The sequence below is a fragment of the Mugil cephalus genome, chromosome 12, assembly GCF_022458985.1.
Source record: "Mugil cephalus isolate CIBA_MC_2020 chromosome 12, CIBA_Mcephalus_1.1, whole genome shotgun sequence".
Taxonomy (NCBI): domain Eukaryota; kingdom Metazoa; phylum Chordata; class Actinopteri; order Mugiliformes; family Mugilidae; genus Mugil; species Mugil cephalus.
Window position 1 is genome coordinate 1,735,326 of NC_061781.1, and position 26,371 is coordinate 1,761,696.

At 42.6% G+C, this 26,371-nt stretch overlaps 1 protein-coding gene across 9 annotated transcripts in view; it reads right to left on the reverse strand.

Moving 5' to 3' along the window:
- Positions 1-755: 755 nt before the first annotated feature.
- Positions 756-26,371, reverse strand: part of dgkh (diacylglycerol kinase, eta) — a 62,527-nt gene continuing 36,911 nt past the window's right edge. For 5 of the 9 annotated variants that reach the window (XM_047600719.1, XM_047600717.1, XM_047600720.1 and 2 more), the window contains 24 exons: positions 22,372-22,478; positions 22,141-22,266; positions 21,599-21,701; positions 18,401-18,563; positions 18,203-18,311; positions 17,707-17,928; positions 16,203-16,294; positions 15,097-15,196; positions 14,681-15,002; positions 14,351-14,482; positions 12,400-12,534; positions 12,182-12,299; positions 11,972-12,082; positions 11,793-11,889; positions 11,163-11,270; positions 10,288-10,401; positions 9,412-9,546; positions 9,170-9,330; positions 8,960-9,065; positions 7,553-7,645; positions 7,216-7,335; positions 6,009-6,114; positions 5,029-5,159; positions 756-3,861 (listed from right to left, as the gene is read on the reverse strand). In XM_047600719.1, coding sequence (XP_047456675.1) covers positions 3,775-3,861; positions 5,029-5,159; positions 6,009-6,114; positions 7,216-7,335; positions 7,553-7,645; positions 8,960-9,065; positions 9,170-9,330; positions 9,412-9,546; positions 10,288-10,401; positions 11,163-11,270; positions 11,793-11,889; positions 11,972-12,082; positions 12,182-12,299; positions 12,400-12,534; positions 14,351-14,482; positions 14,681-15,002; positions 15,097-15,196; positions 16,203-16,294; positions 17,707-17,928; positions 18,203-18,311; positions 18,401-18,563; positions 21,599-21,701; positions 22,141-22,266; positions 22,372-22,478 — 3,098 coding nt within the window. In that variant the 3' untranslated portion in view covers positions 756-3,774. Of the gene's footprint in view, positions 3,862-5,028; positions 5,160-6,008; positions 6,137-7,215; positions 7,336-7,552; positions 7,646-8,959; positions 9,066-9,169; positions 9,331-9,411; positions 9,547-10,287; positions 10,402-11,162; positions 11,271-11,792; positions 11,890-11,971; positions 12,083-12,181; positions 12,300-12,399; positions 12,535-14,350; positions 14,483-14,680; positions 15,003-15,096; positions 15,197-16,202; positions 16,295-17,706; positions 17,929-18,202; positions 18,312-18,400; positions 18,564-21,598; positions 21,702-22,140; positions 22,267-22,371; positions 22,479-26,371 lie in introns of all 9 variants that reach the window. The other 4 variants (XM_047600721.1, XM_047600726.1, XM_047600718.1 and 1 more) reach the window with 3 other exon arrangements.

The following is a 26,371-nucleotide window of genomic DNA, read 5'->3' on the forward strand; positions in this document are numbered from 1 at the left end:
TTAGAAACTCAAGCCCTGAATCTTAAATTGGTTGTTTTCATGACTATTGAATGTGTCTTAACTCATCTCTCTCAGGAATTTTCTTCATTAATTTAAACATGAAATTTTCTTAGTCTGGTAATCTTACTGTACTCGTTTTGGCTTGCTGGGGTAAGTGTTGATGTAACCTTTTGTTCCAGGAGGGGAATTGACATGAGAAGTGAAAATGAAAGGATTTAAAGTAGAAAAGTCGAACTGAAGTTTGAGGCTATATCAAGACTAGAACAGAGAGGAAAAGTTTAATCAGAGGATAGTTTGTGGAGAGAAATGCTCAGGGATAGGAATGTTTCAAGAGACCTTCAAATGTCACAGATGGCCTAGAGTCTGGAGTCACAATGCAGATACTCAGCTACTGATTCTGAAACTGTGCAACTCAAAGTAGATTTAGGCTTTTTACATTTCCATTCAAGCTGTATGCCATCAGTGTGCATTCTAAATGTTGGATAAACAGATGGAAAAGAAAACACAGTAGAAATATATATATATATAAAAAAAATGCTATTGAAGCAAAATTTTAAGCTAATTTTATTTTGTATGTATCCAGTTTTGTTATGCACGTACTAAAAAACTTTAAGTACAAGGTATGAAAACATTTTTGAGTTACTGAATGTCTGATGTGAAATACATAAATGATTAAAATACATAACCGCAACTTCATGTCAAACTGAAATCACAACTAGAAGGAATAAGTCAGAAGGAAGAACAGGAGGCAGAAACACGCTGCATATGTATTTGGTTTTATTGAAGAAGAGAGATATGAACAGGTAGCCTGCTTTAAGGCACCTTAAAAATGTACAACAAAAGCTGAACCATTCATTTTATTCAGAATACAAAAATACACATCTCAGTGACTCCAAATTGTAATAAATAGTTAACCATGCATTCTAACCATAAAAAGGCACAGAAAACAGTCACTTAGTAGTCATAAAAATGATCAACTACTTTACCAAAATCATCCAGATAGTAATACAGGTGACAGCTGTAACATTATATTCCAAATGTGAAAACACAATACACATCATATCATTTTTAACCTTGGGCAATAAATATGCAAATATTGTCTATACCTACAGATATATCCTTACAAATTAAAAGTGTGCCATTGTAAACATAATGTAAACAAACGAAACTGACTATTTTCTCCCGTCACATCGGGAACCGTGTCAAAGACAACGTGTTAATGTGTCCTTTTTTTTAACAGATCCTCGAGTGGGTTTCTGTTGGTTTTTTGAAAACCAGGCAGTTTTGCAGCATTATTTACAGACCACTGGGAAACATAGCCAGGAGAGGAAGGTGGCAGCTTCCGCCTCGAATGGAAAGGCCTGAAGCCAAACACGCTCATTGTTTACAGAACCCCCTGAAAACCCTCGGCAGACACGCAAAAAGTTCAACACGGACACGTGTGGTGGATATTAAAGCAGAACAGTTCCACTACGCTGCTCCGTTTAAAGCACAAAGCAACAGAAAGGCTGCAAGTCAAAAAAAAGGCCAGCTGTCATTAAATAGTTAACACTAAGACAGGTAGTCTGTTTAATGAGTAAAAGGCATGAGACTAAACCATCAGGCAGAGGTGGAGGTTAAAGAAAAAGGGACAGAATCAATCCATAAATCAATATTACTGAACTGATTGTCAGTGTAACCAACTGGATGTTGATGATGCCATTGAGCATGAGGCTCTGGGAATGTGGAGCTGTGAGATAGGATGTATCGCCCTCTTGTGGGATTTAAGGGATACTAAATGACTGTACCACCCCAGACTCTGGATCACACACTCTGCTACTTCTTAGGTTAGTTTAATGGTAGCTTGTGCAGCATGATTTATCAAAAAAGTCCTCTTAAACTAATTCTTAACTCTGATGCACCTGCACGTGCACAAATAGCCAAAACAGTCAAGTCTGCCATCCCCCCACCCACCTGCCGGCCCACAAACACAGTCCCACTGCAGTGAATCATCTTGGAAGCACAGAGGAGCAAAAAACTACAAACTAGCAAACAACTGGAAGAAACCTGGAGTCATTAAGAAAAAAAAAGCAAATCTGTCTACTCATCTTTTAACTTTTAAAATCCTCAAACCACAAGTATATAAAAAGAACAAAAAAACTCTTTCAAGGTTTTTGTTAATTTTTTCTTTTTTTTCTCTTTTTTTTACGCCCAGAAAAGAGACGGTATCAAAACAAGGGATCAGATATTGCACCATCATTAGAATACGACAGCATCATCATCATGTACAAGAGATCAGAAAAAAATGCACACTTGTTAAGGTGTAATGCACACAATCAACTGTGTGAGCTGTTGACAATGCATGCCATGTCAGCAGTCTACAAACGCATTAGACTACAACACATTACAAAACATTGTTTGCATACACTGGTATATTGTATATACAGTGCATATATATATATATTCATATATACATACACACATATATACATATACATACACAAACTTAGCATCACATATTGAAATATACCCTGTAATGCCACCATTCTTAGAAGAAACTAGCCAGTAAAAGTTCTACCTCACTCGTAGTTTGAATTGAAGAAAAGAAGCTGCACTTGGACGAAGCTATGCAGGCTGCAGATCAACTGCTCTATTACAAACTGATACCTAACTCCTATTAGTGTTAAATACTGCCGTTAATCGATTAAAAAGTTGAGGTGAACTGTTAATTCTACATCATGATATGAGGATTTGCTTTTGCATTAAGCAAGAAGTTAAAAAGTGCCTTTAAAGTATTCTTTAAAAAACTAAAACAAAACAACAAAAACAGAAAAAAAAAGAAAAAAAAAACGACCCTAGTGTGTACGTGGTTGGCATCTGACAGAGTTTAAGCTTCTTCCCACCTTAAATGGAGACCTAAGTCCTACCGGTCTATTAAATAAATTCATTCGACATTCACTTTGGTACTGACGTTCACATCCACAGAGAACTCGTCAATTCACGGATACTGATTCCACATATTCACACCTCTGCTTTTATCAAAACATCTTATGGCGTCTACGTTTTTTAACGCTAAACGACTGATAATATGGCACTTTGACGGAAACCTTTGACACGTCATTATCATGCAAACAAGCTAGCAGAGGGAAAAAAACAAAAGAGGATGCGTTCAGTAGTAACAAATGGCATCGTAATACTTAGGTCATGTAAAACTTGTTCAAGTGTTATTTTTGCGCGCACGCAGGAGAAAACCAAAAGCAAGGAGAAAGAATAAAGACACTAATCATGCAGTTAAACATATTGAAAGTTGAGCAAGCACAGCATGCAACAGTATCCCGCTGCTTTCACGCTACACCGCCCCCTGGAGGTTGCTCTAATGCACCTGCAGCTCAGCGACGTGAGGTGGCTGAGCTGAAACTGAAGCCCATGCTCATGGAAGTCATGGTTCTGCTACTGGTTTGTCAGCACTGTGGTTAGTTGCATACCTGACGATGCGCTATGAGTGGTTGTTAACTTAGAAAATGCTTATTTCTTTTGTTTTGTTGTTTTAAATCCGTGACTTCCTTTTTGAGCTTCCGTCAGCTTTCTCCACTGCTGCTTTTCTTGGCACGAACAAACATGTTAATGTATCTTGTTCACAACATCACAGAGTTCCTTCCTCAGAAGAGAAGAGAGGCAAACGTCCAGCTCTTCTCCATCAATTTTCGACCTCCTCTTCACTGCCGGGCCGGTGCTCCCAAACGATTCCACTGATGGAAGAGGAATGCTTTGTCTCCCCAGTTTCCGGCGCTTTTGTTAGAGGTCAACCATGGAGGCCTTGGCCAGGTCCTTAGTTCCCTGGAGAATTCTCTTCATATGACCCACTTTCGATATCCCCAGATCCTGAGAATGAATGAAAACAGATACGATTACACATAGTCTACATCTTCGAGAGTACTACGCAAACTCAGAAAACTGGACTCTGGTGGCCAAAGCCTGACTGTGTTACTATTACATACTTTATACAGAATGTGTATACTGTATCTTAAAACTTATACTGTAGATCTTACAGTTTTAATATATCTTATACAGAATTGGTGTATACTCCATTTGTACACATATTCTTCATATACTTACCCCTTATATTTGTATATACATCCTTACATTAGACATATTTCTAAATTCTTTAAAATGAGACATCCCGTGTTCATTTAATATTATAGACTCAGAATTTATGCGGTATATTGGACACATCCTATTTTAGGTGAATGTCTGGGGTAGAAGATGACCAAGATGTCTCCACGTCTCCAACATTGCTGTCCACATGGATTCCAGCTTAGTACATCTTTTCAAACACTTGTTTCAACAACTGGTTGCTTTTCTACCTCCATGTTTCTGTCCCTCCTGAAACACGTCTCTTTTATTTTTATATATAACTGAACATCCATCTATAAAACAGAAAACATTCGGTTACCACAGATGTGTCCGAAGAGCATGTTCAATGTGCCGCATGGTATTTATTTTACAATCATTTAATAATAAGTAATAACATTTTTGTTTCTCTTGGAGCAGAGGGCTGCCATCTGTGCAGCGAGAGCAGTTTGGGAGTTAGGTGTTTGCATCCCCCCAAGGCACCTTAGCCATGTGGGGGGATGCAAACTTGTGACCCTTTGGTCCTAAAGCTGCTTCTCTAACCACTATACCACAGCTCCACAAGGAGGGTTGTCTGTTTTCCATTTCTTTGCAGGTTGTGCGGATGGTCCTCTGAACGTCCCACTAAAAATCTGATTCACCGTCTGAACATCACAATTAAACACACTGCCTGACCTTTATTCCTCTAAAACCAGCACAGGTGCTCAGTTGGTCCTGTCTGCTCCAGTCACCCCACCCTCTTTTCAGCAGATACACAGCGTTAGTGGGTTACAGCCAGTCCTTTATCACCAAGCAACAGTCAGGCGGTTAAAGCCAAGCAGAGCAGTGCAGCACAAGAGGTGGTTAGAGAAAAAAAGTCACAGGACACGGGAGGAGAGAGAGTGAGCGAAAGAGAGAGGGGGAGGGGGGCTCACGTACCTTCAGGTCCCTCCTCTCCAGGTGAAGCAGCTCCGAGCCTCGGATGTCGTGTCGCGTGAAGGTGTCTCTGTACTCCCCCAGACTCAGCTGTTCCAGCCAGATGCCCACCTCCTCTGTGCCCCATCTCTCCACTACGCGCACCCACCACCAACACAGAGTAGAGCAGAGAGAGGCTCACAGGTATGCACTCTCACACTGATGTGAATATTTCACCACCACCCACGCAGACAACCAAACGCACATGAGCACAAGATGTGGTAAATCAGATGGAGAGGAAGGAGGAAGGAGGAAGAGCGGTGGCGGCAGCTGGGGCGGAGGAAGAAGGGCTACATGAGAGGGTAAAGGTCAGTCACAACGAGGCAGTGTGGCTGCTGGCGTTAGGGGAGCACCTGAGGGGTGGGTGGGGTGGGGTGGGGTGGGGGGGCATGCACATCATCGACGTCGACCATCGTCGGACACAGAGGGAAAGTAGGAGGGTGAAGGCTGTGCAGTCTGCAGGAAATACAGCCCAACTCAATCAGGAACCAGCACGGATCGCCACGACACAAAGGCCTTACACGTCCTCATTACAACCCAAAAATATCTGACTGACTCATGTGACAGCGAAGTCTGACTTCCTGGCTGCTTTGTCTTCATACTAAATATTCCCCCAGCATCAGAGACTTGTTCCTCCACTGATGTCTTTGCGCCTTCTGCTGGATGAGAGCATGAGAGGAGGGGACGGGTGCGAGCTGATGGTTATGGACACACTGTGGGATGTAACACCTCAAACACACACCCATTCTTAGTGTTTCTACTAGACGCTCATGGCGCAGCAGCACCTTTAAACTCGATGTACTCTGATGTGACCAGGTCTGTTTAGTGTGTGCTGATTATTGCTGCTGTTTCTACTTAATGCCACAGCAGTTATGTGGTGTAAGTGAGATCTGGGGCAGTGATCAGGCTGCTCCGTCCTGGTGGCGGAGGAGGCCCAGCCCTACCTGACTGAGGGCTCGTCTTCTTGGCGGCCTTCTCCTTCTTGAACTTGGGCACTATGCGGAACATGCTGCTGCGACTGTTCCTCTTGCCGTAACCCAGAGAGTGGTCCTGGTACATAAGCACAGTCAACCTATAGCCTTTCATTTAGCTACTCAACTCTCGCGTTATTGGAGCCATGCTACACTAAAGACATATGGTACAGAGGCAGGACAGGTCAGGAAACTCTTTGGAATTAGCTGGTAGATAAGCACAATTTACAGCCATCCTCTACATGAATTGTTTTCCTGGAAAACGTAAGCGAACCCCTGGATTTGATTACTTCTTTAACGTATTTTGCAGCAGTAACTTCGTACCAGTGTTTCCTGCAGGTGAACCGATCAGAGATGTTAAATAGCCTCAAGGATTCCTTCAAGTCTACAGATATTACTCTGGACATTTTTACCCCATCCTCTCTATATCTACTCCATTCTACCAGTGGACTGATGAAAATCTGAATTCTTTGAGATGAATTTTCCAAATTTATAAATCAACAATTCTTGACCTTTGTTTGCATGGTTCCGTTCAGCAGATGCTTCTTGCTGCAAGCTGAATTTTGATTTAAAGATTTTTCTCCCAGATAAATTTCCTAAACTTAGTTTACTGACCAATACCAGGTACTGTTCTGATACTAGGGCAGGATATATCTCACAACGTTAGGGGATGGCGCTTTTGTGACCTGGAAACTTGTGCCATGGCTTCCAAAGGTCCAGGACAGACGGGAGAGATTGAGATTGATTGTCTTTATAGATTTGTTTTGATACTTGTATGACATTATGACAATATTTGCTGCAGCCAATTAGCTAGAGCTATTAAAACTGAAAGCAATTTAGCAATACTCTATACTTGTAAAACATAGTAACAGGAACTGTTACTCTGAGTACTCACTAATACCTGACTCCACATTTTAAGCAGTATCAGTTTCAGCATTTTTCACTGGCAGTAGCAACCATATCTAAATGATGATCAAGTACAAGACAAAGATTTGATTCTATAACTAAGGTTCATCTTGTAACTTAGATCCAGATTAACAGGTAAATTTAAAACATAATTCCAAAGAGTTGCCTTGTTTTTCCACACCGCTGTATATGTGTAAAGATTTGAGTTAGGAGTTGCTAATGTGATCTAGTTTACAGAAGCATTGTGTGGCCGTGTTTGCTGATGACTACGTACCTCCTCATCGTTGGGCTGCAGTATGTGGTAGAGCCAGGGGATCTCTCCCAGTTTGGCCAGCTCCAACTCCACACTCTGCAGAGCACTGGAAAGCTGCTCCTCCTCCGGCGGATCCAGCTGCTGTGAGGGACAAAAAACAAAGAGGCCATCTTAATGTGTCGTACCGCAGATAATGGGGAAAAGACGACAACGAGGTGTGATGAGGCAAACTCATCCAAAGTAACCAGAAAATATTTTGTTCGCTGAGCTTTTTTATGAGTTGCCCAATGCATCTTGGGATTCGATCACAGTTTGTGTTTGTGATCTAATTACTAAAATAATCTGGTGTCTAACTCACCAGAGAGACTCGGCCCAGTAGCAGAGACTCAGTCTCATTGTAGAGCGCCTTGACAGTGCTGGCAACCTCAATGGCCGTGTTCCTGGTCAGGCTCTGGAGGAAAAGACACAAGACAGGTATTTAGTACAATGTCACTCTTTACACCTCTGATTTCGCTACAGCTCTGGCCACCTGCAGAAGTTTTCTGATGACTGTGCAGTGGTAGGGTGTATCAGAGATGGACAGGAGGTGGAGTATAGGACACTGATCGCAGATTTTGTGGAGTGGTCCCAGGCAAACCACCTACTCCTGAACGTGGACAAGACCAAGGAGCTGGTTATTGACTTCAGGAGGAAGAGGACACCAGTGGAGCCCATCACCATCCAGGGCCAAGGGACAAGAGGCCACTGGACAAACTGCTCTCCATTATGGACAATCCATCCCATCCACTACACTACAAAGACTAAAGGGACAGAGGAGCTCAGACTGATGCCCAGCAGACTGATTCAGATCCGCTGCCATAGTGACCTATCCAGCTGTATAACAGCTCATCTTTCTGTAACAACTAAGCTACCATGACCAATTAATTTCCCTTGTGGATCATATAAGTCTGTCTAAGTCTAAAAATAGGTTCAGTGAAAGACAACCTTTTTAATGCAGCAACATATGAAATAGAACAAGCATAAAAATGAGCAAAAAGCGAGGCTGTGTGTTTGGAAATAAAAATAACAATACATTAAATATTTCAGTATATTTAATGTTTGTTTCAATGATAATTTTTTTTTTATTTTAAGCTATTCAAAGCCCCTCATCTTTAGAGGGGCTTTTGTCTGAATCTTCTTAGCATTCCTTAACTTTCTCAGTCCTCTATTGCTCCTGTCCCAGTGTCTTTGAAACATGCTACAGGGCTCAAATTCTATATTATAGAATATTCGCAAGGAAATCCATAAATGTTTATCAGGTTGAACATTTAATATCTTGTCATTGTAGTGTATTCAATTTTATATAGGTAATAAGGGGATTTTCAAATTGAGTATTCTGTTCTTAATGCCTCAACTTCATTGGAAATGGGGTTTGTAGAGCTTTGGTTTTGGTTGCTCTGAATCAGAATCTGTCAGGTTAACCTCTCTCAAGGACTTTGTCTCAACCTTTGGTTAATGGGAACATAAAATCTTCACCAGTAGAAATGCTTTCCATTCTCCGTAACTTGACTTCAGACGAACCGTTTGTGCAACATCTTTAACTTGATTATAGTGGCGAAAGAGTCATTTTTGTTTTGTGAGATTTGAGCTGAAGCTGCAGCTTTTGAGGACAAAGCAGTCCATTTATCTGGTCTGTGTCTGTTAAAGCTCATCTTAATCTTTAAAATTTAGCTAAAATCCCACCTGTGCATCTCTGCATGTCGTAATCTGTATTGCATTTGCTAACCTCTGGGAACTTAGGGTGCGTTTTGTTGATGGCATGGGATGCGGCGTTCACAGCGTGAGCCAGCTCCTGCTCTAGAAGCCCGTTGGTCTTTGCCGCCTCACATATCCTGTGATGAGACAGAGCCAGAGTCAGTGGTTCATAATGGAAGAAGAAATAAAGAAAGAAAGAGCCTCTGGATGTGCAGAGGGAGAACTGATGTTTCATATTCACCTTGTAATGAGCTCCTCTGCAGCTCGGGCACACATCTGCACCAGGGCAGCCTCCTCCTCCGTGGCCAGGTCGACAGACTGTTGAGGGTAGAGGTGAGGCCGCAGAGGAGGCTTATCGTACTTCAGCTTGTCCTCCCATGACTTCAACGTGTTCTCAAAGGCCTGCAGGGTAAATCAGAGATTAGGGAAACACACCACATAAAGCTGTGCTCCCTTTCTTGTCCCCCCTATTCCTGCACTTACCCGGTCTCTGGTGAGCATCTGTGCCCTGTTCTTATGCTGGATCTTGATTACTCCCGGCGGCTGGATCCAAGCCTCTCCGTCCACCTGAATGGGAACGCCTTCATCGCCCAGGATTGTAATCTTCACCGTCCGACACTGATTCAAACACAGTTATTTACTAAGACTAATTGCGGGTGCAAACAGCCGTATGTGACTGACAGGTTTTATGTGCGCTATTGGTGTTCAGCACTACTGGCAAATAAACACATTATGGAGTTAGAGAAAAAGTATAATAAGAGTAAGAGTATAATCATAAGACACGCTGCAGAGACGGACTGCCAAGTAAAAGAGGCCCACACAATGGAATAGTCATTGTAGACCACGGTAAGTGCATGTGAAACACACAAATTATTTTACAGAATAAAAAAAGAATGTGTTTCATGGGGTAATATTTAGTTACAAAATGAAGATGTGTGAATTCCTCCTCGTTACAATAACAGCAGCCATGTATGCGTAATTACGCTTTGGACAAGCATGTTAAATATAGACACAATTTCAAATGTCAAGCAAAATTGCTTTAAGGTTTGATAAATCGCTTTGTGTGTGTTAAATTAATATATTTGCTTTTTCTCCTCCCAGCACATGCAAAAGTGCGTTTAAATGCCCCATATTGCATATTCATTGAGGCAAATGCACTAACAAGGCTAACAGGATGCCCACATGCTATTTTGCACCTTTGAAAGACGCAGTCCTTAGTGCGCACTGTTAATAAATCAGTTTGTACATTTTGCGCACAATGAGTTAGCACACATTTTTGTACCCGCAAACCTTTAGTAGATCTGGAGCTAAATGTTCATTATCTTTTCATCTCACACTGTTTGTAGCGAGTCCTCTCACCTGAGCTATGCGGTGGTGTTGCAGCTTGATGACTCTGGACACGGCCATCTGCATGCTGCCAAACACAGCCACGACCTCCAGGATCTTATCGTCAAACGATGGAGCACAGAAGATCTGGAAAACACAATGAAGATGACATTCAGGAAATATATAGTACCAAAACCATGATTACACACTTCCCAGCCACAACATTAAAACCACTGACAGGAGAAGTAAATAACATTGGCCATCTTGTGACAATTCATGTTCTGCTGGGAAACTTTTGGACCTGGCATTCATTCATGTAGCACCCACCTAGACCAGATCAGACACCCCCAGCCCTTAGCAATGACACTCATTGATGGCAGCAGACATCCCCAGCAGGATGCAGCCAGACACACATAAAAATGGTTTAAGAACAACTCAAAAAACACATGAAGACCAACACAAGGTGTTGACCTGGCCTCCAAATTCACTAGATCCCAAACTGATCAAGTATCTGTGGGATGATCCACAGAGGCCCCTCCCCTCAACACATAAGGACCCAAAGACCCCCACTACCAATATTCATACAGGACACCCTCAGAAGGCCCATGTCCATTCTGTGATGAGGTGGTTATAATGTTATGCCTGATGAAGATACAGTAAATGTCTCTGTCTCTGTTAAAAGGACCAGGCTGGTGTTTTTCTATAAATAAAGAATAAAACATTTCCCTGTGTCAGGTCAGTTCAGTTCAGCTCAAACGACAAATCAGATGTTTTTGAAAGCAGAGGCTCCCAACAAGCTGGGTATTGATCTCTTCCAGCAAACAGCCCAAGAGGAAGCGGTTAACAAGAGGAAATCAGAAACATCCAGGTATGCACTCCAAAACACAACTTTGATTTCGAGCACTCACGTCATCCTCCTTGGTGCCACCCCAGAAGTTGGTCCCTCCGGCGTAGCTGGGAATGTTTAACACAGCGATCCCCTGAAGGCTTGGCAGGGGGATGTACTGACCGTCACACTGGGAAAGGAAAGAGACACAAGAGCTCAGCTGGACAGGTAACGATCTGAGATGACGTTTGCTGGAGTGTGCATTTCAGGACAGTTCACAGTAAAGTTTTAAATGTCCAACTTTACAGCAGAAATCAACATGTTTACAGACAACTGGATGGATGCAATAATTGGGTAACAAGTGGGTGCCCTCAGAGGTTGTCAACTCCTCCCCTCAGCTCCACCTTGAGGCCATTTCTTTAAACTACCATGGAGGTAGGTGTAGTCAGACACTGCAAGGATGGAGATGTCACAATAGTTCATCCATCTTTGCTCCAGTCTCAAGTCTTTTTTCGGCTAGAGAAAAATGATTTCAATCCAGATTCTGAGGCCAAGCAGCTGCAGAGTCAAGACTCACCTTCCGCATCTACAACAGCTGAGCTTTAACAACATTTCAGGAGTTTTAATGGAGTGGGTCACATCCACCGTTAGTGGACCAACTCCAGCTTTTCAATTTTGCAATAAAATGGATTATATATTTGTTGTTTCTCACCTCCAGCTGGACCTTCTGCTCCAGGTTCTTGTAGGTTCTCTGCAGAAGCTCCTTTGTGCCCAAAACACCATACCACATCATGTTCTTGGTACGACTCCTGAGCAAAGAAGAAGGATTAGAGACAGATCAGCGAGGTTTAAGAGACTAAAATGACAAAATGCTTTCAGGGGGAGGCTGACCTGCACTTCTCCGGATGCTCTTCTCGCTTGTTGTTGAACTCCAGGGAGATCTTGGCGTCCAGGCCGATGCCGAAGTAGTTGTTCATGACACACTTCTCCATGTAGCCCTCTCTGGATGGAGGAGGGAACAGAGTCACAGAGAAAAGAAGTCAGCATCGAGAATGACAAAAAAAAAAACAAAATAGACAAATAGGTAAACCAGCGACTTACAGTGAGTCGAGATCGGGGTCGATGAAGGGGGTGGCGCCGAACGGGTCGATGTTAGCCAGCAGCATCTTGCTGATAATGGAGCTCCCGGCGATGGAGGCAGCCAGACCTGCCCGCAGGCCTGCACACACACACATCTGTCACACATCTGTCACACAATTGTCACACAACGCTGCTATGATTAGTCTGGTGTGTATGTGTCTGTGTATGGGTGTTGTTACCAGGGCAGATGATGCGCGTGTTGAGGACGGGGAGGTTCTCCTTGCTGGTGGTGAAGGGGGTGATGGTGAAGGAGCTGTAGGACTGAGTGCTGCGACTCACCTTCCTCTCCGTCGGGGAACAAGGACTCTTAGCAGCTGGACGCACACAGAGAAACACCACATCACTTTTAAGCATTTCTCCTAACTATGAAATTCATCACATCAAACTCGATATGATGTAAAGCAAGTAAACCATCTGATTAGACAGTTGTGATGTTCCACACGAAAAACAATTCATAGCGGTATAAAATCTGTGAATATATCATTTAATTGTTAGAATTTCAAGAATTTCCCCACCGTGGAATGAATAAAGACATATCTTAGAATGTTAGGACTCTTCATGAAAAGGAAGCTTAGCTGTAAAGTCAAATATTTTCATTTTCAACCAGCTGTAAAGCCAGTTCAGAGTAGAGATGAGGTAATCCAGGTAGAATGAGTTAATGGGGTAGATCCAAAATTTGCAGGAAGGATTTTACTAGAGATGTCCCGATGGGCATTGGGGCCAATCCAGGTACTTTTAGAATGATCGGAATCAGGCTTCAGCCAAGTGTCATCTTTAGTAGTTATTTATTTTAGACCTGTCATGAACCAAAACCACATCCCTGTAGTGTCAAAATGTCTTAATCCTCCTGTTCCTCTTGCTTAGCACTAAAGCTGCCAAATTTGGAAAAGAAGAAGAAGAAAGGAAGGAGAACCAAAATCCAGTTACTAACTGTCTACACTGTGAAGAAATTTTCTGTGTAAAATGAGGGGAGTCAGACATCAGTTACTAACTACTTTAGTTGAATGTGGATGTTTGATGTGGATGTATTTGTTTATGGTGGTATATTCAATGCTACTAACTTGATTCAACAGATCCAATAAAATCACCGAACAGACACAAAGTACGAGCTACCCTCTCCACTACATTAACTTTGACAGAAAGATTTATTGGACTGAATCCAGTCGACTCTAGGAGAAGACTTCTACAGAATCTACAGAAGACTTCAGGACATTTAGGATCACATGAGAGGACACAAAGCGGGGGCTTCGATCGATGCGTCCTGCTTTCTAACGGCTGGAAAATGTGTGGAAGGAAGGAAGCAGCTCGGCGATAAACAGGAAGAATTTCTGCCCCTGAGACAATAACACATCCTGTAACTGATCCACAGACACACACTGGTGGTCACACAACAACCTAAGTGTGCATCCAGACACATGTAAACAAGAACACCCCCCCCCCCCTGCTTTAATAGCTTCAACAAGTATGTTCACCTGTTGCCAAAACCTGAGGTGAAGCATGAAGATGTGGAGATAAACAGCTTAAACTGCTGCTAGAGGTGGAATATCACAGGAGAGGAGATACTCTGTTACACTGTTAGCACTAATCCCTGAGTTTATTTATGACAGGAAACATGATTTGCGTCAGCAGCACTTTTTTTTCCATTAGCTTCTGGATAGTGCAGGGAGTTACACGGCCACAAGGTGGCAACATTTAAATCCTGTGCACACTAATCCAAGACTTTGTCCAATCTCACTATTGAACAAATGACAGGTACAGTAACGCAAAAAGGAATACCCCAATCAGCCACAACATTATGACCACTGAGACTTTTGGACCTGGCATTCATGTGGATGTTACTTGTATTACCCACTTAGACCAGACCAGACACCCCCACCCCATAGTAATGACACTCCTTGATAGCAGCAGCCATCCCCAGCAGGATGCAGCCTGCTGAATGCTTTAGGAACAACTCAAAAAAAATATAGGAAGGTGGTCAGATATTTTGGTCAAATAAGTCCTCAAGCAGTAGCAGCCTGGGAAGGGGCGAACAGGTTGAGGGTTTTGTAAGAGGCTCAGGATGAACAGCTGGTGAAAAAGTTTGGAGCAGGAATCAGAGACTCGGGCCAGAATCGGGCCTGAGGCACTCACACGACACCGCCTCCAGTTCCTTGGTGTCCTCGTCCTTCTCGCTGTCCCTGTTCTCATCCTCGCTGTCCTTCCTGAACTCCAGAGGTGACGGAAGCTCGGTGTCATCCGTGTTAGCGTTCTGCTCGTCGACCACTGGACACAGCAGAGACAGGAGTACAATGAAGAACCAAAAGAATCAAAAACAAAATCACGCTGCAAGCTCTCCTGTCTCTTCTGTGTTGAATTTCCTTTACATCAGATTACATTTTGCATGAACCAAACCACTGATTACTGCAGATTTCCTTTTTCTGTTACATTTTTATATCAGGATTGATGCGAATGAGTGAGTACCTCTCTCAGCCTGCTCTATGATCTGTCTGATAGCCTTCTTCAGACTGTTGGCCCTAAGCATCAGCTGCTCCCTGCTTTTGAACAGCAGGTGTTGGGATCCCCCTCCACCTCCTTTCTCCGTCTCCTCCTCCTCCAGCTTCTCCTTCGGCTCCGTCAGACTCTCCTCGCTGGCCTCTTCCTCCTCATCTTCCTCTTCCTCCTCTTCCTCCTCCTGCTCCTCCTCCACGATGGGAGGAGTGGAGTGCGGAAGCGGCGGCAGGGCTTGGCACTCGGCGTTCAGGGTCTGGAGGAGGGAGTCCAGCTTTTCGTTCAGGATGGCACACTGGTGGTGGAAAGAGAGGAGGTCAGCGAATCAGCAGGAATGTATTATATAGTACAAGGTGTTGACTTTCAGTGCTGGTGTTCACGTGGCTTACCTTCAGTGACATGGTGTCGCACTCGTCTGCATTCTCTGCACTCTTTTCATATGCTTTCCCCACTTTGGCAACAAAATCCTTCACTGTTTCACACAGGATCCTTGGAAACAGGAAGAAAACACAAACAGGTATGGAAATCTGATTCTTATGGTGATTTTGGGGTTTTAATTTTACTTGGAAGAGCACTGAATCAGCCCAAATACAAACAATATATGGACAAAAGTATTTGGTCACACCTGTTAATCCTTTAATTCAGGTGTTACTGTCAGACCCTTTGTCACATGTCTATAAAATCTAACACCTAGCCATGGTAGACGTCATTTGTGACACAAAATGTATTGCTGTGAAGAGCTCAGGGATTTCATGAGTGGAGCTGTGACAGGATTCTACCTTTACAATGAGACAGCTTGGGAAGTTGCACAATAAACTGGAAGTGAAAATATTAGACAGTGGAAAGATTTAGGAATAATAGCAACTCAGCGTCAATAAAATCAGAGAATGAGGTCAGCGAAGATACACGGTGCATAAAAAGTTGCCAACACTAGATCCATAGATTTAGAGTTCTCCTACTAGCATCAATGTGAGCATAAAGGCAGTGCAGAGGGAGAATCGTGGAGTGGCTTTCCAGACTGAGCAGCTGTATGTGAGCCTCACATCAAGTCCAACGCCAAGTGTGGGATGGACTGGTGCAGAGCAGTTGTCCACAACCACTGGGCCCTGGACGAGTACCGAGCAAATTAAAACTTTTTTTTGGAGTCTGCAGAGTATTGTATCTGCACCTGCAAACATCTCTCCAGAGCTTCTTTGAAGAGAGGTAATGATGAGACAGCAGAAGACTCCAAGAGTGCCAACAGTATGAAAGCATGGTACCAACTGTGACTTTTGGTAAAGATGCAAAGATACAGGGCTGCTCTTGAGGGTGTGGGCTGGGGTCCTTATCTGTAGTGACTGTGTCACTACAGTCCGTATTGGTGAAGTGCTCAGGTGTGGCTAAACAAACAGTTCAGGCCATGTATGTAGCGCTCATATCTGTGCATTCTTTAGCCTGCATTGGTTTATTCTGTCTGCTGTATACTGTCTGTTTAGGTACTATTAAAAGCTCTCACTTGGCGGAGGAGATGACCACAGAGTGCTGCTCTGAGTTGAGGATCTTTGTGAGGTGTGCAGCTACTGAGTCTTCGTAGGCTGAAATGTGAAACTGGAGGAAAGAAAACACACAGAAATAAGACTTTTAGTGTTCACAAAGCAATAAATGAACAGAGATTTCTCTCAGTGACTTCACGAGTGGGACTAGTTGCGGAGAGGTCTGGATATTTCCTGAGTCGAGTTGAAAATGTCAGGAACTATTTCCAGCAGCTCCCTCCTGCTCACGTCCGTGTGTCTGGAAGCTTTCACTGTTAACAGTGAAATATCAACAGTATGATCCTGTTAAACTTTAAATGCAGGATATCGCTGTAAATTTAACTTAGTGAGATTAAATTTAACAGTGTTTTATAGTACTGATAGCTCAAAGGAAAGTAAACCGTAGTTTAACAGCATTTATTTCCAGTGCATTGTGGGAAAACAAGACATCCTTTCCTAGTTAGCATAGCAAAGTTTAGTCTTCTTTTACTGGATCGTTGTCTAACTGAGAAATACTCACTAGATTTAGATTTAACAGTAGTTAACAGATTTAATATGTGAGTCTGGACTCAGAGTATTCAGCTTATGTGAAAAACAACTCTAATCAAATGAACAATTACCACAAAGAAACAAAAACCTGACAACAGAGACAAAAAAAAAAAAAAACAGAGTAAAAGTGATACTAAATGACTGTAGAGACTGAAAGTAATGTAAGCGAAATGATGCAAAAATGACTAAGAAATGTCACCAAACAATAATAAAGTGAAACTAAATGACTTTCATTTAACAGGAGTTGAGCATGATGTTCCTTCTCTTCTAATGTTGGAAAGTTAATTTATAGTAAAGAGTAATAAAGCTACCTGGCACAACAAAGAGTGGTGCTGGATATTTGAGATTTTATTCTTTATTAAAGGTCTGATATTTCATTTTTAGCTCCAAATCTCTTGGCTCTAGTTTGTTCTCTGAGAAAAGTTCATTTTAAAAGCTGGTACTCTGTTAGACATGTGGTCATTGTGAAGCTGTGTTATTTGTCCTTAATGCTAAATGGAGACACTATAGTAAAATGTGGTATCTTTATGGCAAGACAACCAAGGAATCATTTATCAAGTTGTAATGTTTAGAAAACATCTAAAAATATGTAAAAAATTATAATCTTCAAAAGTGATGTCAAGGCAGGTAGAGCTCCCCCTGGTGACGCGCTGCAGTATAGGTCATAAGCTCCACCTCCTCCATGTTAGTGGACAGGACTTGAGCCAAACTTAAACACCAAATTACACATTTATTTCAAGGAGGGTTTCTGTCATTGTAGGTAGGTAATATAATGTTGATGCATGTTCAACTGCCAACTTTGTGTTTTAGTTAGTAATTTGACGTTGTAGAGACAGGATATGACATAATGGCGGTCCCATACAAGGACTGGCCAATGCAAGGAAGTGAGGCCGTGTTGTCCATATTTCTATACAGTCTATGGTGTCTACTCTACTGTACCTGGCAGTCGTCGGCTCCCTCAGGCGTGGTGGGGCAGCTGTGTTTGGGCGGGATCTTGATCTCGTAGGTCATGATGCTCCAGCGGTCCAGCATCTTGGTGCTGGCCCTCTCCAGCTTCTCCAGGATCTGAGGCAGCTGGGTGTCGTCGTCACAGGATGGGCCCCAGCCCAGCACTCGCGCCAGATCGTTGCCCGTACCCAAGGGCAACACCCCCAGCTGGCACTGAAAGGGAAAGCAAAATGACTTTGTGTCTTTTAGGGGTTGCACATGTTCATGCTTTATCGTTAATTAAGTTGCGGTTTCCGCTTTTAGAAAGATTTCAGTGAGTTTCTGAAAGGTGAAACCAGGACAGTGCAATGCTTTCCAGTCAGTGTAGTGCCATTACGGTAATTTCAAGCTGTAGATATTGAGAAAAAAATGGGCAAAAGCACTTACTCACAGGACACTTTCGTACCTTTTTATTGCAAAAATAAGCAAACAAGTCCATATGTACTACCTGCTTGTGCAGACTCAGCTTGTCAATCTCTGACAGCACCCATCCCACGCTGCCATCACCTCCACACACCAAAATCCGAAAGTTGTCAAACTTCTGAAACAGCCGCAGACTGACACAGACACAAACATTGTAGGCAACAAGTTCTGACAGATCATTTTCTACTCATGGGAATCATTCCTTTGATCCTGTTCTCCTCACCCAAGGTGCGGCCCTCCGTTAACCAGATCGAAGACTTGGGCCGGGTTGAGGAGCTGCTTGAACCGCCGCAGGAACTTCACTCCCTGGTTGTCGCCGCTTTTGGAGTTCACGAAGACTAGAAGGGGGCTGGCGCACGACGGGGGACAGGTGGCCTTCCAGAAGCCTGAGGGGACGCAGCGAAAGGGAGAGGAAATGCTGAGTTTAAGGTTCATTAATAACACGACTCAAAACTCAGCAGAAGTATCAGCTAATAAATGCACGACTTACATACATCATGTCCATAGTTTGTCTCTAATTCTGTCATCTGATTCCTCTATATTGCAATTTTACTAATTCTCTCCTGTAAAGCTTCCTGACAATTCTTTCACTTTTACTTTTCCTCGATCAAGGAGTTTAGTCTGCTATAAATGGAGGGTTTAAGCTAGTGGTTCCAAAAGTGGTGGACGCGCCTCCCTTTAAAGACAAGGACCTATTGAAGGGTGAGACGATCCACTACCATAAGAGGATCGTTATTATTGTTATTATTATGAACAGCAATCCATTCTCTGATGAGTCCCAACAGTTCTGGAAGCACAAGGGAGACCACAGCGTGTTGCGATTTGAACCCAACAAGTTAAAACACAAAGACAAACATACTTGTTGAAGCTGGCAAGACAAGCCAGCTGATTTTGGCAGAAAGCTGACAAAACTGTCATGCACAACGGAATCTCTATATGAAAGCTGAATCTGTGTCTTCAAATGCTCAACTTGCCTCACATACAGTAAAGTTGCCTATAGAGTTGCTCAGTGTCAAAAAACACACATTATATGGTCTCAGCGATAGTTAATGAAGCAACAGCAGCCAACAGAAATCCTCCATCTGAAAATACAGTTTTGAGGGTCATCTGTGATCTGTCAAAGAAAACGTGCTTTTCTTCAAGAAAAAGTTTGGGAACCACGTGATTACTGGCAGACGTTGAGGCAAATTTACATTTTGTGACTGTGGGCTGTACGTTCTTTACCATTCTAAAACCAGAGCTGGATGCAGCAGGTGGTAGGAGGAGAGTCATTGTCAAACTACCTCAAAGTCATGTGTGATTGAGTGTTAACGGAACATGAGCGAGTGGAGCACATGCCAAAAACACGTGCTTTGCTTCGCTGCAGGTCACGACACACACACACACACACACACACACACACACACACACACACACACACACACACACACACACACACGTTTGTATGGCCATCTTTGTGAGGACACTCAGTGGCATAATGCATTCCTTAGCCCCTTACCCTAACAACCATCTCAACTAAATGCCTAACCCTAAGCCTTACCCTAACCATAACCATAACCCAACTGAGTTTTAACCTTCAAACAGCCTCGTGAAGAAGTGAGGACCGGTAAAAATGTCCTCACTTTGCACAAATGTCCTCAATCTGATGGTGTAAAACTTAAACTGGTCCTCAGAAAGATAGCTGTATAAGAACACACACACACGTATATGTTAATCTGTAGGAGGTAATGCAAGCAGAGGCCTGTGTGCTCATAGTCAGTCCACCAGCGCCGTGTTGACAGCTTCATGTATATTCATGTACAGAACTGCTATCTACTCTCCAGCACTCCTCTCGCCTTCCTCTCCCTCCTTGTCCTCTAATCTCTCTCTCCATCTCTACTCTTCGATCCGTCTTTCTGTTGTGGTTCTCTCGCTCCGTGATCTTGTCGCTGGAGGATGGGATGGAGGATGGAGGATGGAGGATGGAGGGAGGGAGTGGAGGACAGCCAGGGGAGGGGAGTCACGACTCTCGGCACGTGCTGCAGTTGCCGCCCCTCCCTCCCTCCCTCCCTCTTCCCTCCCTCTTCCCAGCCAATTACAACCAAACCCACCCACCCCTCATCGCTAGCCTGCATTTGGGCAGAGGGGATCCTGGCACGTGAGGTAAGGCAGCGAAAGGAGAAGGGCAGAGAAGAAGAGCGAGTACATCTTCTGTCATCCTTCCATCCTTTTTCTTGCCTTCATTTTACGTATCTACCAATCAGGAGAGGGCAGCCTTTCACAGAGTAAAACAGTGTAGAAACATTAACCTGATCACAACGGTTTATCTGAGTCCGTCTCTCTCAGCATCTAGAACGGGTTTGGTCCTAAAGACATATGTCAAACAGAGAGTCTGAGTGAGACCTACAGACACCTGCAGTTCTTCCTTCTGCCTTTTCTTCTTCTCTGCTTTAAATATAGAGCTTCATTTCTAGAGCAGGTTTCACGCTCATCTCATGCCACATTCTATTTTGAGAAAAGGTGTGTGTGTCCACCTGTTTTTTATTTTCATTTTCCACCAATTAACTTCCTGGAACACACACAAATGCATCTCGCCCTCTCCCTGCAGGCTTTGACGCCTCGCGTGACAAGCAGGAGGCTAATTACAAAGTTTGGATTCGACAGCAAGATCAGACGCCACAAAGGAACACAAACCCATCTCATCTTAATCCTCACTAGGGTCGCAGGGGTTTCTGGAGCCTATCCCAGCTGTAAGGAACGTAATAATAATAATAATAATAATCTATTCTTACAGAAGAAGAAGGGATGAGAATCACAGCGTACCGCCTGAATCAGCGAATCCTGCCACCGTCTGACCATGTGGCACAGTCAAAGGCCAAAGTTTTAAATCGCGAGGAGCATTAGTGAAAAATAAAATCAGAACTGGAAGAAAAATATTTACCTCAGCCCTCTTTTATGGTCATTTATATGCTTTTATTTAAGTTATTGTTCAAAATAATGTTCAAAATAAAGAATTAAGCTTAAGGTTTATGCCTCTGCAGGACGTTACCAGACTGAAACTTTCGCTGAAATGTTTGTATCTTCAAACCTCCTCGGATAATCTTTCTTAATTAATTTTTATTAATTAAGAAAACTCTGGAGATGGAGAAGCAGTCGGAAATATTAAAGCAGAAACATGCTACTATCAAGCTGACTAATCATAGCTCTTGCTCTCTGTGTCGCCGTGACATGTCGTTACATTTCTGGGGAGGTCCATGTCAAGTTGACGCATAAACCACACATTACAAAAATACAAAAAATAAAAAATGAAGATCAAAGATCACAGGGAAGAAATCAGCTGTTGTAGAGCCTCATTTATTTACACCTGAATCTGAAAATTATTGCCAGCAGTTGTCTGGTCTGAGTCAGTGGTGAGTGAACGTATGTGTGTGCGAGTGCCTACCGTCTGAGTCAATGCTGTTGAGCGCCGTCGGGGGAATGATGGAGACTTTGCACTGACCGAGAGGACACTTACGAGGGTATAGGTCCATGCAGGCCGTGTGCACCTAGAACAGTAGTTAAATTAACATCACACTAAGGGACAAAACATTTTACAAACACTGACACATCTGCAGAAATATCATCCAGAAATATGTAGATCTGTACTGACTACATTATGCAAGAGGCAACTAAAAAAAGATTCTTCTTTGCGATCTCAAATCCCCTTGAAAAGAAGTTCTGGAGAAGATCTGGATTGCTCAAACACCATCTGTTTAATTTAATTTATCAGTCATGGGAGCTAGTTGCCAGGGACATACACAATCAATTGTGCAGCAATGAAATGACATAATGCAAATAAAATACAGCTCAGTTTACTTTTAACATTCAGACAATCAAGCTGTATTGAATGCTGAGATGATTGTTTTTGTTGCCTAAAACTATCCTGAACCCTTTTCAAATGGCATCATGAGTTTACAATGCTTGCCTTCGTGACAGATGCCTTACCATGGCTTTGCACCAGAGACAGCGCCAGTCCTGCAGTCTCAGCACGCTGCCACATGTCTTATCACACACGGCACACTTGGCACTGACGGGCAGGTTTCCCTCCAGCCACTGGTGAGGCATGGCAATCTGCACAGGTTGAGAAATGGGAAACCCCTTTAGCAACGTTAAGCCTTTCTTCTAGGAGCAGTAACATACGTCCTGTAAGCGAAGGATGGGTTTCGAGGAACGCACCCCATCCTCATCCTCAATGATGTCCTTCCCTATGGAGGCCAGGGTCGTCCATTTGCAGTTGTTAGTGGCTCTGACCGCGCAGCGTTTGTGGGCCTTGAATTTGCACACTGTAAAAACACACAAAGAGACAAAATGCGGATCAGACTGAGAGTGTTTTACAACTTAAATTGTTGGTAATAACTGAAAGCAACCAGCAGCAGGGTCAAGAAATTTTATGATGACACTAGGTAATTCATGATTCCAGAAATGAGAAATAAATTTATAACTAATTTAAGAAATCGGTTTGAAAGTTTTTGAGCGTGTCCGAATTTTTCTACATTGCTGCATAAAAATGACTCAGATTTTCTAAGTCCTGAAAGTAGACAAAGAGGATCCAATTAGACAAATTGAACACAAATGTTATACTTGGACATTCATTTATGCAGGAAAATAAGCCAATATTACATATCAGTGAGATTCAACAAGTAAGTGCAGATATCCCCACAGCCATGACAATACACAACAGTAACTGTTAGCAGGCTAACGGTTAATGGATTGTGTGATTGCACTGATTGATCTGTTGTGCATCTGCACACAAGTCACTTTGTAGACACTTTATATAACAAACACTGAGACACTTTGGATCCGGACTGAGACACTTTAAAATGTATATCTCATGTCTGTGATTGTGATTGGACTGTATATTTTCAGTATATTTCTTGTAACTTTACTACCTCATTCTTACTCTATTTTTAAGATTATTTTATTCTATTTTTTTCCTTGACTCGTATCCTTATGTCTATGTCTGGTCACATTCATGTTCTCTGTTATCTTGAGACTCTTGAACAATTTCCCTGCGGGGATCAATAAAGTGATCTTGACTCTTGAATCTTGAACAAGTATATTTTAGAAACAGACACACCCAGGAAAACACTGTTCTAATGAATGGAGGCCTAATTAGATCTGAGCAAGTGAATTACTAACCTCCCTAAACCTCTTCTCTGTATCTTACAGGCAGAGGCAAAATTGGGAGGACTTAGCGCCACGTAACGGGTCTCAATCCATTTAACCATATTCAGCAAACACAAAAAAACTAAGCCTCGAACCCCAGAGGAGATAAATAATGCAGCACTGATGGTAAAAAACACATCTTTACAGCCTCTGTGGTCATAACAGACCTTTAAGCATGACTTTCTGTGTTATTAGTCAGTCTGCGAATGCCACAACATATTAGCAGGTACACAACACAGCAGACCACAGGGCCAATACAGTACAGTTGCCTTCCACTTATTAATGACCACCACTCTGAGTCCTGTCGATTAGCAGATCGACATGAATGAGTTGTTCAGCAGAAGCACTCAGCGTGACTAAATGACTGGAAAGAATCAGAAATATTAAACACGAAATAACATTTTCTGAACTAAAATTGTAAAATTGAAGTGCTCCCGAGAGAACAGCTCATCCCAGAACAGTTTTCGTTGCTGGTTAGCTTAGTTTAGCACAAAGACGATTTCTTGGATGCAATGGTTTTCTATAGGATGTTTTCCTCATTTAAAAATAGTTTTGGTATTTATTTTTACTAGTTATCTTTAGCTGTGCTTGTAGCTGGTTTGTTTTTACCTTTGGAACACACCAGGCTGTTTCCCCCTGCTTTCAGTGTTTATTCTAAGCTAAGCTGAATGTCCTTTGCTTCTGGCTTCATAGGGACAGGGTGGGCATGCTAAACCACCCCTTCAAACTGGCTAACGTACCTGTAAGTGTTAATTTTAATGTTCTCATAGAATCTAATGAAGTGCTTTTATACATATATATTATGTCAAACAAGTTTCTGGCCAAACAAGACGGTATCTTAATCGTTGTGGAGTTTGTCTTTTCCTGGAAAGCGAATTAAAATAAAAAATGACTGAATCTTTAACATTCATGCAGGTTCATTCTATATGCCTGAGGAGAAGGCTGACTTTAATGCGCTCTGAATAAGAAATAAGAGCAAAATGTAAATACAGTATGAATATTCCTCACGAAGATGTACAGACAGATGGAGATTGCTATCACCTTGAGATGAAAACACTGAGCAGACTCATGAACAACATCTGTACTCAGGTTGACGGAAGGGGAGAGAACTTCACTTAACCCCTCCCCCCTCCGAACCATGCTCGTATCTCAACTCTGACACACAAGCAATCCTGTCATTAGGCAGCCCGCACAGATTCGCTTCAAAACTGAGTCAAAGTCATATCCGGGAGAAACAATCAATGTTTCAATCTAGCCCACCGCTAAATGCTGTTAGAGAGCATTAGCAGAACATTAAGAGAATTCAAAGGACATGATATTGCAGCCTGTTAATGGCTGGGCCGTGGCGTTCACAAACCAGACTGGAGGGACAACAGTGCATCTGGGATGGAGACAGAAAGGCAGAAGGGTTTGAAAGTCAGTGTTTGTGGCTAGGTGGCAAAAAAATCAATCCCCACTGACTGTCCTGTGCAGGAAATTGAAGGGAAATATAAGCAGCGTCGAATGCTGTAAAACTGTTTGGGACGGCTCTCGATGTTCAGTAGAGACGACTCACTTATTGATGATCCTTCTAAATAGGTGGGGTGTATTAAGACTATTTAAACTGTTAATGAAAGCATTTTGACAGAACTTGCTTAGTCTGGAATCTAACCCTACTTCCCACTCATTCACAAAGATCTTTTGAGGTGTAAAGTTGATCTGGGGTGTCAGGGTGGTTTGTATGGGCCTCAGCAGTCACCTGTGCCAGTGGATATTGGACTTGCTCGAGTCACTGCTCAGAAAACTTGTGGAGTCGTTCTACTGCTGCTCAGTTGAAAGCATTTTAACAAACTGTCTAACTATTTGGTTTGGAAACTGCTGAGCGATTGACAAAGCAACTCTCCACAGGGTAAGAGAAACTGCCTAGGGCATCATTGGTATCCCACTACCACCTATGCAGGACATACCCAATCCAGATGCTGCAGCAGCGCCTGTAACATTGTGAAAGACATCACATATCCTTTCCATCACTCTCTGGCTCATGCACAGCCAACAGAACTAGGACCTAAACTCTTTCTATTTGGCCTCTACCCCGATATGCATAATCTAAAATGTCATGAAAAACTTTTTTTTAAATATATGTCTTCTTCAAGAAAGGAGGACAATAGCTTTAACATGGCAAAGTATGAGTAAACCGGCATTGCCATGTGGTTTAGGGAACATTTCAAAAGTACAGGGTTGATTTATTTAATACATTAAAAGCAATGATCTATCTCATCTGTTGAATGAACCTGGAGCAGAATAATGGCACCCTCTGTATAACTCTTTACCCTCAATCTTTAACACACTGCCTCATTGTGACATTTTTTTTTGTTGTCTAAATTTGAAAAGTTCAATAAAGATATTGTTAAAAAAACACACACACACACACACACACAACCAGGCTCAAGTTTCTATCCAGCAGCCATAATTGCACTGAACTCTGTTTTCACTCTGCCCACCCCTCTGCAAAATCAACTTCAATGGCACAAATATCTATAGCACTTTCTATTTACAATGAGTGAGAGAGTGTGTGCGTTGGGGAGGCAGGAATTGTAAGGGTTTGTGAATCTATATATGGACTGAGGGAAGATGGGTGGGGTGTAACTTATGTTATTGTTACTGTCTTTGTTGTCTTCTCAGGAGAGCCATTGTAATTTCATTGTATATGTCAACATGCAATGACAATAAAAGCATTTTGCTTGTGATTCCTACAATCCTGGTCTTACAGGATCGCTTCATGGAGAAGTTGTAAATGTCAAATTCTGTTTTTGTAGCGTGAAGTAACCAAAACTTAAACATCCAATGACAGAAACCATCCTTGAAAAAATTGTGTCCCCACCCATCAATATGAATTGGGCAGGGCTTATGAACTATACTGCAGCCAGCCACCAGGGGAGCTCTACTTGCTTGGGCATCAGTTTTGAGGGGCTGTCATGTCCTCTGCCATATTGAAATACAAATGCTGTGATACCAGACAGATTCTGACAAG